This window comes from Festucalex cinctus, chromosome 1 (assembly GCF_051991245.1).
Source record: "Festucalex cinctus isolate MCC-2025b chromosome 1, RoL_Fcin_1.0, whole genome shotgun sequence".
Classification (NCBI taxonomy): domain Eukaryota; kingdom Metazoa; phylum Chordata; class Actinopteri; order Syngnathiformes; family Syngnathidae; genus Festucalex; species Festucalex cinctus.
The window spans coordinates 30850415-30867267 of NC_135411.1; the positions used below are offsets into that span (position 1 = coordinate 30850415).

A 16853-nucleotide genomic window follows, 5' to 3' on the forward strand; every position below is an offset into this window, starting at 1 on the left:
GCCCAGACGGGTCGCTTTTGGTATGCGAACGTCGTACGAAAGGGGGTTGTGAACCAAGATCAGAGTGGTGAGAGAGGCGTCCACGATGGGCGTGGCCTCCAAGAGTAACGACAGGTTCATGAATTCCGATGAAGGTTGAAAGAAAGCGGAGCGAGCATTCAAGACCTGGTTAGCTCGTGCCACCAAGCGAACCGGAATGTTGATCGTGGTCGCCGGAGCGATCACTTCATCCTCGTTTAAGACTTCGCAAGCATCTGGGATGGTCTGTCCGGACTTCATGTTTGGAAGACTGGGAACACAAGCTAGAGGTTCCGAGTTGGTGAGGGACCAAAGCACGTTGTTGATGGTGTCCACATGGACGGCAAGACGAACAAGCAAATCTGCACCCACAAAAAGGGTGTGAGGCGCGTCCGGGACAACCAAGAAGTAGTGGGTCAGTGAGTGCTGCTTCCACTGAAGGTTTAAGGCGCACACGCCCACTGCAGTTATTGTAAGAGGAGGTTCCGTGTTCAACGGAAACCGGCAAGACTTGGAGACGAAAAGAATGTTCGGGTCGAGATCTCGCAAGTTGTCAGCGAATGCTGCAGAAATGGCTGACTTGTCAGCCCACAAGGCGAGGACAGCGTCAAGAACAGGTGCACCTTGCACGTGGACACCTCCGATGATGCGTGGGGCGTACCCTGCATCAGGCGGGGGTGGGTCAAGGTCACAAAGAAAGGTGTCGTGGCTTCTCAGCCGGTCCTTTGTCGGGGACGCGAGGGGTCCTGCCTTGGACTGTGTCGTGTCCCAGCTCCCTGTGGGGGCGTCTGCTTCCCCGTGGGGTGGCTGCGCCCGAGTCACAGTGCAGAGCTGAGCCTGGTCAGGGCCCGAAGGAAATGTCGGCAGGGCCTGCCGCACCTGGGCCCAAATCTGGAGTCTCTGGTAGTCTATGATGGGTTGGAAGCGGAACAACAGGTCTTGGCCAATAAGAAGGGGGACTGACTCAATGGGTCCCACATAGACTGGATGGATGAATTCCATGGGGCCAATGGACCAGTGTACCATCGCGACAGATTCCAGCTTTGTGTTAGTAGGTGAGAAAGCGCTAACGGTGAGTGGGCACCGCCGTAGGCGGAGCGGTCGACTGTTAGCTTGTGACGCGGCGCGGAGTTGTTCGAACACCGTGTTGGACATCACCGTGATGTCCGCGGCGGGATCTACAAGGGCTTCGTAGGTTAGAGCTCGCTCCAGGGTGACGCTCAGATAGAATTTACGAGCCATCCCCCTGGTGGTGAGGTCACCTAAAAGCTGTTGGAACGGTCTCACGTCATCGGTTGATCGCGATACATGCGGGTCTGCTGTATTTGGATCAGCCTGCAGTACCAATATTGTTGAGTCAGAAGGCAGTTTAGTAGGTGTCTGAGTGTCGGCTACTGGAGGCCCCTCTGGTGACCTCTGCTGGTGGGTCACTTCAGTGGGCATCCGGCCGTCGGTTAGTCATAAAGGCGGGTCTTTTGACGAGTCTTTTGACAATTTCAGGAGTGCCTTCAATATGCCGCTGGCAACTGCGTGGTGGTCAGTCTCGGAGTCGGCTTGGCGGTTCAGGGACTCGCGGCAGGAATCGGTTGCTGGTACGCGTTCGACTTTATCACGTTTTGGATGATAGCGCGAATCGGGCTTTCCTTTAGCAACTTTGGAGCGCCGGCGGTCGTCAGCTTGCTTTTCTCCGTCCGCTTTCTCGTCACGCGAGTAGTCGGTTTTGGAGCGCGGTTTCCGGTTTCGCGGGGCGCGGGACTGTTTTGACTTTTTGGATTTAGTCTGGTCTTCCCTCGGAGCAAAGGAGCAAGCTCCCTCCAGCTCTGAAGGAGGACCCACGTCCACTTTATAAATTCCTGCGTCGCCTGCCTTGGGGGCGGATAATTTTAGCTTTGTATAGCCCCTAGCTGCTAAGTCACGTAGCTGCGAGCTATTCAGTGTCTCAGGACACAAAGCCAGTCCCAAATAGTGGTTAAGGTTTTGTTGGAGGTTTCGGACAAACAATGTTTTAAAACCAGGATCTTCCTCCATGTTGGGCTCGTTACGAGTCCCAAAGTAGGCATCGCGAAGACGACTATAGAAAGCCTGAGGAGACTCCTGCTTTCCCTGTTTGACGAACATGGCAACTTCCATGCCCGACAACCCAGGAGAACCGTCAAACTCGCGTGAGATGGCTTTGTGCAGTGCAAAGGGGTCAGACAACACATCAGCGGGCTGCCGTTCCAGCAGTCTGCTGACTGCTCGGCTGGACGTCATTTTGATCAAGTACAACTTATCTTCCACGGTTGCCATTGGGAACCTCTGGAGATGATAGTTGATGTCTTTCAAATACTCTGTTGTGTTGTGGGACCCCCCTGGTTTCGGTTCGAATTTTGCTATGTTTCGAGCCAGCTTGTCCAAATCTTTCCAGGCCACGCCCATTTGTCCCTCCAACGGGGGAGTCGACATGGGTCCACGTTGGAAACTGTCATCACCTGATGGCCCTAAAGCGTGTGGGGAGGCGGCCATCGGCGGTGCCAGGCCTAAAGCGGCGGTGGTCACCGGCGGCGTCCTCCAGGCGGTTCCGGACTCAGGTGACAGTTTGAGCTGTGGTGCTGTGGCTCTGGGATCAGGAGGTCTGTGCGGGGGTGGAGCTCCCGGCCGGGAGGCTCCTCGGGAGACCTCATTCAACTGCTGCGCGCGTTGCAACTCATGTTTAATATGAGCTAACTCTGCCTCATATTCCTGCTGGCATTGTCGGAGGCGGGTAACCTCGGCTTCAGTCAATGCTAATTTAGTTCGCAGGTCATATGAGCGGTCCACTTCGGCATTACGTTCCTCCCTAAAGGTCTGTACCTGAACTTGGAGGCGCTTCACTTCATCGGTTGACTGAGCTAGCGACGAACTAACCCGAAAGTAATTAGCTTCTGCTAGCCGAAGTTGGTCTTTTGACGGTCGTTCAGTCAAGTCAGTCACCTCTGCTTTTAGTTTGTGAATTTCATTTGCCGCGGATCTCAGCAGTTTTTCTTGCTCTCGATTTGTCTCTTCGACGGTCGCGAGAGCTTGGGTTAACTCACCAATCTTTTGATGGGAGTCGGGAGTGAAAGCAGACTCATCTGCATCACTGCCCAGATTTTCGGCTAGCGCCGCATCTGCGCGGGCTTCTGCCTCATCCAGCTGCGCTTTAACGTCATCCAGCTGGGTCTCCATGACCTTCACTCGGTCGTGGGCGGCTTCAAGCTGTGCCGTGGCATCACGGCTCTGCTGTTGTGCCATGTCAAGTTGGTGTTTCACTTGACAGTCCTCGGCATCGCTCAGCTTCAAGTGTGCGGCAAGGTTCAAAGTCAGACATCCGAGCATTCGAATGAGTGACTTGTCCTTTGGGGCTTTGGTCTCAGCGTCACTCATGAGCTGCGCGAGGTTATCATTTAGCGTATTGACATCCGCATCCCTAATAGACTCAGCGTATCCAGGTAAGAAGTCCTTGGTCAGCTTCTGCACCAGTTGAGCCAAGGTATCTAGGTTCTCACAGGGGCTGGGAGTCTCTCGGAGTGATGCCATATTGTCAATAGCTTTTTAAACGATCACACTTGTACTAGCGTTTAATAGTTAGTTAATCAGCGTACGCAGTTAGCTAACTACCGCTATCAAGTATTATCGTCAACAATACACACTGGGTTCAAATTATCAAAAGGGGAATTGCTACAAAAGCAAAAGATTTGTAGTGGGCTATGCAACCCACAGCTTACACTATAGTTGGGAGAAATCAATTCCAGTTATCAAAGCAAACAAAAACAAACGGCAACAAAAAATAAAATAATAAATAAAGCAAAATAAAATGAAATAAAATAATAATAATACTAACTTCAACTTGACTCACTCAGCAAAGAATAGCTTAAACGAGGGGCAGGGTAACTCTAAAATGTTACAGCGGTTAATCCCAAAAGCTACATCAAAAAAAAAAATTCAAACAAAAATTTTTTTATTTTTTTTTGGAAGTCGAGTTAAAAGTTGAAATTAAAATTAAATTAAATAAACAATAAAACAGAAAAAGGGGGAAATAAACTTAAAAGGGGTTAATAGTCTTAGTCAAATGACTGGTTACAGTGTCAGTACAGTTTCATGCAAATGTCCTGTGGACGGGGTTTTTGGGACACAAAAACTGCAGAACTATACAGAAATATTAGAGCTGCCTCTCTAATAATAGCTCATTCGAACTCACACCTTCTTATTAACTAGACACAACCGAAAAACAAAAACAAAAGAACAAACAAAAATAACAAAGTTAAAAATAATGGATAAAAATGAGAAGAAAACAAATAAAAGGGAAGAAAATAATAATAATAGTACTAGGTCTACCAAACCAACTAAACAAATACAAAACCTGAAATTAAGTGGAATGTTAAGTCAAAAATATAGCTAGTTAGCCTAGTATGAAACTGGATAAAAGGGAATACGAAAAAAAAAGAGGAAAAAAAGAAAAACACAATAGTGTAAATAGTTCCTTTGTATTAATTTGACCCAGCAGTATGTTTTGTTGATGCACCCGTAATTACTCTCACGCTAGGCAGCGTAAAAGGCTAGAATGCGGTCAGCTATTACTATAATCCTTAAACGCAAACAGTCAATTAAGCCTACAACTGCGTTTAATCGGACGTGGATAAATTTTTTATTATCCTTGTGTACTAACGGTGACGACACTCACTAAGTACAACGCTCGACACGGAAAACAATTCAAAAAGCAATGTGAAGTGACATTGAATCAGAATTATCGCGGAGCAAGGACCACCGGCGTTAAAGCAGCAGTGGGGGGGGTCAGTTGTCTATTGACAGCTCAAACGCTGTCTGACAGCTGACAACCTGCGAGACCCGCTCCCTTTCGGGGCGTCTACAGGCGTGGCTCAAACTCGCCAATGAGAAGGGAGGGGGAGGTACTCAACCACGCCTCCACGAGCCACACAGCTCTTCACAAGGACTATGGCGCCACCTTGTGGAAATGCGTACACGGTACAGGTAAGCAGCTAACGTCTTAGCGCTCTGTTAATCCGCTCGCCACGAGCTGAAACTTTGAGTCGGCGGCTACAAAAGCTCAGTCACGACTCAAACTTCTCCCACAAGCTAGGTGTAGGAGGAACACGGGGAAAGTGACTCGGACGTCGTTTACGTTGCTCGCGGTTAGCTACTCCGAAGCACGTAACTCGAGTCGGGTCAACGCGACGCACGTAGGCTGTCACGTGACTTCCCACAATTTCCGGAAACACAACAACACAAAGACAAACAACTTCAAATTCAGCCAGCTGAAATTTAAAAGTTGCACAACTCGAGTTCTATCACGTACGTTTTCAAATACAAGCCACTATTTTTTCAAACGGTGACCGGCTCTTACTTTTATTCCAACAATCAATCCCGTTACTCTCGTTTACTTATAGCACGTCACTCCGTGGTAACACACGCAAGATGGCGGCTAACCAGACGCTCGATTCAAAGCTGAAGGGGAAAGTCCAGTGCAGTTCTATGTAAGAAGCAATGTTTACCTTCTTACACAGAGACAAATGATTAGGTACACTACGTGAAATGTGTTTTACTTTTCACGTCCAAAGTCTTGTATTTTCGAGTGGATCTTCTTATGTTTTGTAGCCTCACACGGCCGGCACCATTATGTAGCGATAATTGGGTCGTCTTTTGGACGAATTAATAATCTGGACGTTACAGAGGTAAATTGTATTTACCTCAATAACCTCTGGGGCACCACGTTTGTTTTGCTTTGTATTAACAGGAGCAAACAACGACCAAAATCCTTCTTTTATCAGTCATTGATAATCTAAAGTCGCCACACTCGATATTCAGTGGTTCGTTGTACTAACAAAAGAATAATAATCCACTCGGAAACACAGATGACTTAGGCGGAATAAAGTTTATAAAACATGCATTTATTCACGATTGCTACACTACAGAATCAAAATACTGCCTATCTAACTATTCTACCGTCAGAAGAAAAGAAATAAAATAAAGCGAATGAAAATAAGGAAGGAATGCGAATGAATAAAGAAACAGGGAAAAGAGAAAATTTGACCTGCCAGATTTGTGATGTTTCAAACGTAAGTGGCACACAGTGGATACGCCGAGGTAGAAATCAAGCGCACTTACGAGCCCTGGAGTTGCGTAGCAACGAACAGAAGTGGCGGCCTTTTTGACAAGGGGGAAAAAAGAGTCAATGTTCGTTGAAAAATGCAAGGAAAAAAAAAAAGTTTATTCCACAGGTTAGCGAGGGAGCCGCGCCAGGGGCCTGACGTAGTTGCGCGGCTCGTCCCTTGATTGGTTGGTCGACTTGGCGAGGTTGGTTCTGCTGGGCAGCTGTCCGAGCTCAGGTGTTGCAGCTCGGTCAGTACGCGCCTGCGTACGGGGAAGGCCAGCCGTTGGAGGTGAGCTAGCACCGCGGCGGGGCACCACCGACTAGCAGTTGAGGTGCTGAGCGGCTGAGGTGCGCAACCTTGAGTCCGGGATACGTTGCAAGTGTACCCCGGGGCCGCGAAGGTCGGGCGGGTAAGCACCGATAGTGGAACAAAAAAAAATAAACAAAAAAACAAAAGAGTCTTAGTCAGCGTTGCAGTTTGCACTTGCTTTGGCGTGGCGTGGCGCGAGGATCCGATCTCGTTAACGGATCCTGCCAGGAAAGAAAAAGCCACGTGGTTTGCAAGTTTCTTAGACAAAAGAGTTCGAGCAGCCTGGCTGGCCCACTTGCAAGTCGGGCCAGAGTTTTTGGAAGAGGCTTGTGAGAGCAGGAACAGGCAAGAGAGCAGGAGGGCAAAAAAAGAAGAGAGCGGGCAGTGGTCTGCTCGTGTTTTTATAGTCTCTGGGTGGGGCGAGCAGGTGAAGGCACACCCTTCTGTTCGCTCGCGCAGACTCTCAGAGGAAAATTATTAAAAAGATTAATAATTTGGCATTAAATTTGGTCAGTCTGGCAAATCAGTTTTCCCACACAACCCGTTTAACACACATTGTAATTAATGCATCATAAACTAACTTGTGAGGTAACTTCTACTTGTCTAATCTGACTGAACTGAGAGACATTGATTATCTTTCATTCTTTATGGAGTACACATGAAATAGGATGTTCATACACACAAAGATATAACATGAATCATTCGTAGTTCAGTTGTCTGTCAAGAATTATCATGATATAAATGTGTAAAATGCGGTTACTTATGTGAATTGTCACTAAGGATAGTTCCAAGTTTCGCCACTTGGAGGTGTTGTTGCTCCATCTAGACGTTCCAGGAAGGGCGAGGCGCCAGAGTATCCTTTTGTGATTGATAAGAAGTCATGAACATTCCTTTGATCGGTCATTTGTGTATTCCAAACCATTGGAGCCATTTGTTCGGGCTCCGAGCAGACTGCTGGAAATACACTCCTTTGGCAGACGCATAAATTCCTTTGTCACCTGGTCAGCGGCTTCAAAAGAGTTTTGTTGGTGGCAAGGACCACCTGTAGAGCTGACCAGGCTGGATCCTGTCTGGGCATTGGCATATTCATGCACTGCAGAGAATTTGCTTCAAGAGAAGCAAACTAAAAAAAAAATTAGAGGGTGGAATGGACCTAGGCAATAGTTGTTACACTGTGTTTTGCAGGCGTATGCAGGTTTTAAAGAGGCAGTTCGTGTTGTAAAGCAAGAGGCGTGTACTAACCACGAGGTTCAAATGCAAACACGCTTATGTAGAGCAGTGTTGGGAGTCACAAAAAGTAGCACAATTACAAGAAGGCTTTGCTTAAGTGATATGAGTCATATTGTACCCGGTACAGTTTTGCGAGTTGTCTATAAAACATCCATTAAAGAAGCAATTTTCCGGATTTTTATCGTAGGTTAAAACAGTTCCCAGGTGTCTTGCTACACCACTTGTAAACAGCAACCATAATTATACTGCAATTGTATTAGACAGTATTAGGTGTACCTAATGAAGTGTCCAGAGAGTGTAGATCAGGGGTGTCCAAACTTTTTCATTTGAGGGCCACATACAAAAAATCAGAAAGACGCATAATGTTATGAAGAGAAATTTTGTTGAGTCCGAAAAATTGTACAAATAATGTATTTGTGCTTTTGCATATTTAGAAAAATGCTACAGTATATAAACCAATTTATTTGTAATATAGCAGTAGGGTTATTATAGTTTTGAAATTTTTCATTTTAGTTTTTATTTAGTTTTGAGTTTTGTTTTGTTTTAATTTAGTTTTAATTAGTTTTCAGGGTGGTTCTGTTAGTTTTTTTTAATTAGTTTTAGTTCTTTAATAAATGCTTGGTTTTAGTTTAGTTAGTTTCAGTATTAGTTTTAGTTTTTTGTTTTTTTTATGTGTATTGTGTGCAATATGTTTTTATTTTGTTTTATTTTAGTTAGTTTTGTAAACAGTTTCAATTAGTTTTCTTTTTTTAAAACGCATCTTCGTTTTTATTTTATTTTGTTAACGAAATTGTTTTTTCAATTTTAGTTTTTTCAATTTTAGTTTTTTCATTAGTTTTAGTTAACCAAAATAAACTTTAATAGCACGTGTTTTTCGACACCCTCCCTTCTTACTTTGACCACCTCCAAACATTTTTGTTTTTATCTTATTTGAACTGAGTCAAATGCCATTTTTAGCATATGCCGCGGGCCACTAAAAAATGGACGGCGGGCCGCAAATGGCCCCCGGGCCGTATTTTGGACACCCTTGGTATAGATGAATGTGTATTATTATGCAGGTCTGCTACAGTATTCAATTTGTGCACCGAATACGGTTAGGCCCCACTCATGGAGTTTAATCGACTGCAAATGCCATCTCCGTTGATTCTAATCGTTTTTGCATTCAGCTGTTGTCATGTTAGGCTGACAAAAGTGACTAGTGTTTGTACAGAACGCGCGCACACACAGATATCAATTTGAACCTGCAGTGGTGGGCCCCCTCCTGTCTCTCCCTCCCTCCTCATTTGTCAAATCGATGGCAGTGCTTGTAGTTCATCTCAGTCACGCTGTCATGTGACGTGGAGGAGCACTTGATATGAACGCCAAGGGGCGGAGGAGGGGGAGTGGAGGGGCGGATGAAGGCGTGGGTGGTGTTACGCTGTAATTAAATTTTGGCTCAGGGGACGTGGCCTTCGTGGTCTTGTGCCGGCTTTCTGACGAGGGGCGATGAGGTGCTCTTTATGGACTGAACGCACACATGGTCGACATGGAAATGATGCGTTTACTGCCGCCTTTTTTTCACAGTTTTGCTGCGGTTTTGAAACGGAGAGGAGCCAACTGCTGCTGGGCGGCCCCGCGCCCTCAAGAGACCTCTTTTATTTCTTGCTTTTGTGCTGTTTTTTAGTTAATTTTTCCCCCATCTTGTTCAATGATTTCTGGCTTTCCTAGAAGTAAACCGTTCAGAGGGTTTTGTGTGGCAAACGGAAAGTGTTCTAGCAGTTGAAACAAAATCATTTGCATTCACAAACTCTACTGCCAAGGCAGCCCAATTTCCTCATAATCCCCATAATCCTGTTGAGAGTATGGAGACAGAGAGGGAGGAATGCCAAACTCAAAATTGAATAACTTTGTCAGCTTACTCCAAGTTGCAGCGCACTTTGACCTGCTTTTTAAGAATGTATACTGGTGGACAGATGTGCCAAGAACAAGCCTCGGTTAAACATTTACCGGTATCTTATGATGTCTTTTTGTTGTTGTTGATGTTGAAGTGCATATTAGGGCTGAACAATGGCCTGAAAATCATCATGGTAAAAATTGAATTCCTTCGATATCAACTCAAGTCATGAAAGCGTTTAGGAATGGATTATAGTCACTTTGCAGTAGAGGTGGGAGCATAAATGAATTTTTAGCGTCTGCCATTCAGCAATCTGTCAGCAAAATGGGATGTAGGTGACATAATTGACAGATTTTTAGACTGCTGATTACATTGATTGATGAAGTATATAGAGCATTTATTGTGCAGATCTCAAAAGGCCCCTCCTACGTGGTAACATACTGATTTCATTTCCCTTTTTTTGGACATGCGCTTCCAGTGTAGCTGTTGTATTATCTTCTCTCTATACGCTTAGATAGAGTCCGACGCATTTCCATTGTACTTTCTAAACACAACGTTCACGTCTGTAAAGAAAAAAAATGTATTTATATACTCCAAGAACAGTTGGGTCAAACAGAACTCAATTACCCGGGATTTACACCGGCTGCGGTGCGGCTGCGGTGCGGCTGCGGTGCGGCTGCGGTGCGTTCCGGCGACGCAAGCAATTAGATTCTATTCATTCCAATGGTGCAATTTACACAGCTTGCGTGTGCGTTGCGTGTCGACTACGTCTCAGCTGCGGCGTGCCGCAGCCCTCCCGTACGGATAGACCTATTTTCTATTTTTGCCGGATGCCCCGGCAAATGGCAAGCTAGCACAAAACGCATCGAAATGATCGCGCGCGGTCACGCGAGACGCGCGGGAAGTGTTCGGCGACGGAGCTGCCGGGTCGCAGCTGTGCGGAGCCGGTGTGAGTTGGCCAAAAAATTGACGCCTCCTGAGCACGCAGTCAAGACGCACCGCACCGCAGCCACACCGCACACGCAACCGGTGTAAATCCCGGGTTAGGGGTCAAAAAGGGACCAACTCGCGCATGGGTCCATTTCACCTGACTTTTTGAGTTATTCTTGTAGACAAATTAGGTTATTTTTACCCAACTGCTTTTAGAGTGTTCGTTTAAAAACAAAACAAAACAAAATGCGTGCACACACACACAAATATGGGTGAAATAGGGACCAGCACCACTTGGATGAATTTGAACCAACTTTTTGGGATAATAATTCAACCAAAAATGTTGAGTCAAATTAATAACCCGCAAAACATTGGGTTGTTTTCTACAAAACAACTTAAAAAAAAAACAAAAAACGTTTTCCATAAAACAGTCCAAATCATTGGGTTGTTTTATGGGTTACTTATATAACCCAACTTTTTGCATTTAGTCATGTTTGTTTTGTGGGTTATTGATTTGACCATACTTTTTGGGTGAAAAAATAACCCACAAAACAACCCAATTTGTTTAATCCAACTTTTTGGATTTAATGATTGGCCCATAATTGTTTGTTTTTACCGACACTCTTAAAGCGGTTGGGTCAATTACAACCCAATTTGGGGGGCGTTCATACGTGGTTTAAATAGGGAAAAAAAATGGGTGACAACCCAATTCATTTCACTAATATAACCCAGAAACTCGGGTCAAATTGACCCAAGCAGTGGGTTGATCCCTTTTTGACTCAAATTGGCTTATTTTTTACCCAACTGTTTTTAGAGTGTATTATTACTGTTGAAGTTCGTATAAGTTGTAATACGGTTTCAAAGCGTTTTTTGGTATCAGAAAAAATAAAATAAATCCCACAAGGAGGAAAAAAAAAAAAAGAGCAAAACTTGTTTTAAATGTCACTATCATTTGCTTTTTCTCTAAGTAGGGGGGGGAAATGGATTTAGATCAGATTTTGTTGTTGTTTTTTCCTCAGGATGCCCATGCGTACAACCCTTTGTTTTCTGATCCAGCTGTCCTTTGCAAACTGCAAACATCCCAAATTTTGCACCCTCAGACTAGTCGGCTGAACAGATGCCGCCTCGGCAGACCTCCCCACTTTTTTGCCTCCTTTCATGTGTTTGTAGTCGTCTCCTCGGAGACGCTGCGAGAGCGCGGGACACGGGTTCAGCCCGAGTTTATCGTGCCGTTTCATCCACTTTGTGTGTACCGATGGAGTGCGTTTCGATGTGGCACTTTGGCTGGCGTGCACGCGCTCTTCAAGTACACAAGGGCGCACCCACGCGTTCTCTTCTGTAGCTTCATCTCAGCCAGTAGTTTGGATGCAGATCAGAGAAGGGGATTTTCCACACCCCGGCGTTTTCCCGCTTCCATGACAACCTCGGAGGGAACCCGACTCGACCCTCGCCGGTGATCGGATCTCCCCCTCCTCCCTTCTCCTTCTTCCATCTCCGTCAGCCCACATTCTCTTGGGCTGTGTGGGTGTACCGCGGCGGCGATGTTACGCAATCAGTTCAACGCGGCTTCTCGCAGTCGGCATGTGGCTGCTTGTCGCCTTACTGCAGGTGCACCTCAAACTCATAAAGGTGGCCATTGCTTTCTTAGCATGGGCTGACTTTAAGGGAGAATACAAACAATATAGTAGTGACAAGTGAGCAATTATCGATTAGGCGTTCAATTTTTGCACAGCCTTACTAGATGTGGCTTGCACTCCGTCGAGGCTGGCATGACCGACGCAAACTCTCGCAGGTTGCATCTTGCCCGGCGCATATTTCTCACATGACGTCGCCGCATTCAAGTTGTATTGATCCCTGCTTGGACTCTAAGCACTTCATGTTGATGTTGCCATGGCGACTATTTGCACGTCTTCTGTTTCAGCTTTGGCAGCGAACATTGTGCAGTAATTAAAACTGACGACAAGAGGAGATCCAACAGTGATTCATTTATTCTCCCTTTCCTTGCTTGCAGACACTCCTGTGCTGCAGCCAGTTTGTGTCTACGTGTGTGTGATGGCTGCTCATTTATGTATTAATTGATCCGGTGAGTTTAAGCCACTGACAGAATGCCGGAGTCTGTAAACCCAAAGGGGTCTGTGTGATCGTGGATGAGTTTGGGTAAGCCGCTTAGCATGGCCTGCTGGGATCCCAACAGGCCCCGTGAGACACATGACCAGCGGGCCATGGATTGCCATGAGAGTTTGAGTCCGGAACGCTCATTAAGTTGAAATGTTCATTTAGACTGCTTGTTGGGGATGTGATCAATGAGTCGACCAAAACGTCACTCCGGCTGGATTTCCGCTGCAGGCCCAAGTGTCCAATTCCCGCTTAATGCCTGATTTAATGTTTAATTCTATGTACGTTTCAAGTAGGGCCTGAACAATTAAACGGCTGGCTGATTTAATCAGCTCATATTAGCTCTATGAAAATGTGATTAATCAGCCCTTTTTTGGCCAATTTTTGCTTCTTTTTTTTCCGTTTTACTCATTAACTCATACACTTCCAGCCATTTTCACAGATGCAACCCACTTCGCTCCTGGATGTTTTACTGTATTTTGACTGATTTTGCAAGGCCCACGGAATATTCTGTTCTATTGCTATAAAAACATGGAACCTACCAAAAGAAAGATTAAAGTCTCTTCTTTCATCAGGAAGAAAAAAATATTTGTATCCATTTCCATATTGCAGCAATTAGCATGAGAATATAGCCAAGTTTCATCATTATTCACAAATCTAATTGGAATTGTGAGTATTTGAGCTTTTTTTCAACATGGCCCTGGTTGATCTCTTGTACTCTGCTACCACCTCCTGGCCTTTTGTGTAATAACTACCATTTCTTCAACCGTTCTTTGCAGTTGAGAGGCTGTATCAAAGCCTTCTGTATTCTCTCGCATAAAAAAGAAACAAAAACGTATAAATATATCTTTGGGACAATTAAACTCGATCTCCCAGACCCGTCAAAATTGGATTTGTTGTTACTCTGTTTACATAGATCAACAATGTTCCATGTCTTTTGACTTTTCGTCTTTCTGTATATATATCATTACTGCATTGCCATTTTATTGTATTAAAAATAGAAAAATATTTAGGAGTAATTGCTACCTCCACACCCGTCAATTTGACTGCTCTATTCATTTCAATGTACATCTTTCACGTTGCCGGGACTCGCGGAGGCATTTGGCTTTGAATACAAGCTAGATCACCATGTTGAATAAAAATAATAAAAAAAAAAACTATACTAGAGAGGAGACTACACAGCTACATTCTGAAAAGCTGACGGAGAGTCTGATAAATCACAATGAGTGATCGCTGGATCACTCGGCAGTTTCAGACAGCAAGTCCAAACAAGACCAGCCCACCTCCGCTAAAAGGAGCCGTGTAGCGACGCAGCTCAAGGTAGTGTAACAACTTATAGTAAGAGGGGGAAAAGAAAAAAAAAACATGCGCTCCTAGATGTGATGGAGTCATGACATTTTTGGGAGTACAAGTCGGATAATCTAAATTAATTAATTAATTAATTAACCTGTTTTCCACAGAAAAGCAAGAGAGGGGCTTTATTCGCTACTCAAAATAGCGAGTAATAACCATATTAGGCGATTACTATTATTATTATTATTATTAGGTGGAGTGCAACCCGTGAAAATGACTGAATGAATGAGATCTAGTTGTTTTAGAATTCTAGTAGTGCTAGTGTTAAAGCATTTAAAATAGAACGTATTTATACGTTTCTGGAAGCAAATGAGTTAAAACAAACACAAGGCAAACATTTTTAAAAAAAATGCAAATTTTTAATTTTTCTCTCTTGTAAAGTTAAACATATACTAAATTAATACATAGTATTGTAAAATATATAAATAAATAAAGTCAATCATTCTAGTTATAATTCATATCTTTGTTTTATCAAGGGACCAAAAAAGAAGTTACTGGATTCATTATATATTTAGTTATAATGAATCAGCCGATTAATCGGTTATTGGAATTTTGTTCTGCTGAATATCAATAACGGCCGCAAAAAAAAAAAAATCCACATTGGTATGGCCCTATTTTTACTCAGCTTTTATTTATATAGCAAGTTAAATAACAACTACAGATGGAACAAAGTGTTGACCATAGGACTGAACACAATAATCACAATTATATTGTTGTAAAAATGTCATTTTTGATGCATGACCTCTCTGTATTGTTGTCAGTAATTGTAATAGAATATACAGTAGATTCACAGTCACTACACAGAAAGGGATAATATGTGAGGTTATTTTTTTTATTTTTGCTTATTTTGTTCATGGTCATAGCTTACAACTAAGAACAACCTTTAAAGGTATGAACCAAAGGATTTGTTTTGGTCTGTTCGGGACATTTCTGGGCGGAGACTAAAGTTTTCCTTCCAGACAAGCCATCGAGGCGAGCGACTATGAGTGGCATATGTAAATTTTGCTGTGTGAATGCCCGCTCCCGATTGGATGGAATTTTTCCACGGACATGTTAGGAGTTTGAGTCCTGTGTTTTATCTTGTCTGCATATTCAAATTCGGCTGTGCAAATGCGTGTTCCTGATTGGTAGTCTGCGTTCATGCTCTTTCCTGGTTAGCTGCTTCCTCGAGCGTCAGTTCTGAATGTTGTGTTAACAAACAGCAACGGAAAAACTTCGGACCATGCCTTTAAGTTCGCCACCAAGAAAAAAAAAATTCCATGTGTTCAAATAATTTTTATGCTTTAATCAGTTCAAGATTTTGAAATGTCCTACTGAAATTATTAAACATTTCAAAGTTATTCTAACATATTAAGATGCACCTGAAAAGGTATTTTCTACTGTTGGATCTTTAGTGCAGCGGGTATCATGAATAAATGGAATTTCCAACAGCTTTCATCAGCATGTTAAAATGCATATATTTGTTCTAAGCCACGCCCCTGCTTCTTTGCTTCTTTTTGTTCCTTCTTCTTCTCCATATGAGCAGTTCAAGTCGAGGCTGCCACACCTGCGCTGTTTTGTGTGTTGCACTCGATTGCATTGTCTGTCCTGTGTGACCACCCCAAAGCCCTCTTAGGCCACTAGGGGACCCCTAAAGCTAGCAGTTTGGCTTCTGTCAACTACAGTGGTGCCTTGAGTTTGAATTTGTTCACTACATTGTAACTCAAAGCATTTGTATTTCAAATCTAGAGACACGCAAGAAATAGATTTACAGTCGACTCAGTAAACTGCACTAATATTAGTCATTACTGGATAAAGAATATTTGCCAGTGAGTATTATGTCTACATGTGTTGCTACACCTTTTTTTGTTCAAATATCAGTTGCTTCCAGCCTGTAACTACACGTTTTTCTTTATTTTATTTTATTTTTTTAAGTTGGCTGGTCAAATTTGAGAGTGGACGTTTGTGAATTGTTCTGAATAGAAGGCAACAGATAACATATGTGGTTGAGCGGAAAAGGGGCTTTGGAGTGGTCCGGTCCAGGAAGTGTTTGTGCGTTTGTCTCACGTGATGTCCTCTGTCTTTCCACCAGGTCTTAATGTGTTTCTATGTGTCCTTGGCTCAATGTCGCTCTTTTGTGTTCCTTTTCCTCGACAATGCACTGCACTTTCAGAAGAGGCAGCTTGGAGGTATAACTAAACGGAAGCACACCCTCCAGCTGCATGGCCCTCCCCCTCTCTTGTTTTATTTATTTTTTTCGCCCCTACGCGGAAAGTAGTATTTCTCTTCGAGAAAAGTTGCACATCAACGCTTCAAGCTTACAGCTTGTTTGGCTTAATAGTGTCATTTCTTTTGTATTTTCATCTTTCATTTGTTTTGGCTCCACCAGGTCATCTTGTTGTGCACCCTCGAGAGCAAAGCTTCTCCATTGCTGTGTCCGTCTTGCATGGTGGATTGCCTCTTTTTTTTCTTTTTTTTTTCCATGTGTCTGCTTCTCATCTTTGTGTGCGTGTTTGCATTACAGATATCAGGTGTGCCTTTTTGATTGATGTGTGTACGCGTTTCTTCTTGTGTGCAGGCGATGTGCTGTTCCAGATGGCCGAGGTCCACAGACAGATCCAAGTGCAGCTGGAGGAGATGGTTGGTATTCTGATACACGCTGGCTTTCTTAAGCCTCTCTTAAGCCGTGATTGCAATACCTGCACAAGAGCGGTGTTAAAAATCTATTTGATGTTCATCCAACCGAGTCTGGTAGTTGCGGAGCTACATGCCTTTTAGTTTAGTTTGTCATATGACTGTGTTTCACCAATCCAGTCTAACCTCTTGCAACATTTGACTTTAGTTCAACAATGACAACACAGACAGTCAAAGTTTTCCAGGTGACTAACACAGCAATACATAAATAAATGAATCAATAGAGGAAACAATGTAATCTC

General features: G+C 44.0%; 1 protein-coding gene across 6 annotated transcripts in view; it reads left to right on the top strand.

Moving 5' to 3' along the window:
- The window catches only part of LOC144023262 (BAR/IMD domain-containing adapter protein 2-like), a 129857-nt gene that overhangs the window by 82218 nt on the left and 30786 nt on the right, over nucleotides 1-16853 (top strand). For all 6 annotated transcript variants that reach the window (XR_013284515.1, XR_013284514.1, XR_013284516.1 and 3 more), the window contains one exon: nucleotides 16496-16557. Coding sequence is in view for 3 of the 6 variants with exons in the window: in XM_077528527.1 (XP_077384653.1) it covers nucleotides 16496-16557 (62 nt within the window). In the remaining 3 variants the exon portion in view is untranslated. The remainder of the gene's footprint in view (nucleotides 1-16495; nucleotides 16558-16853) is intronic.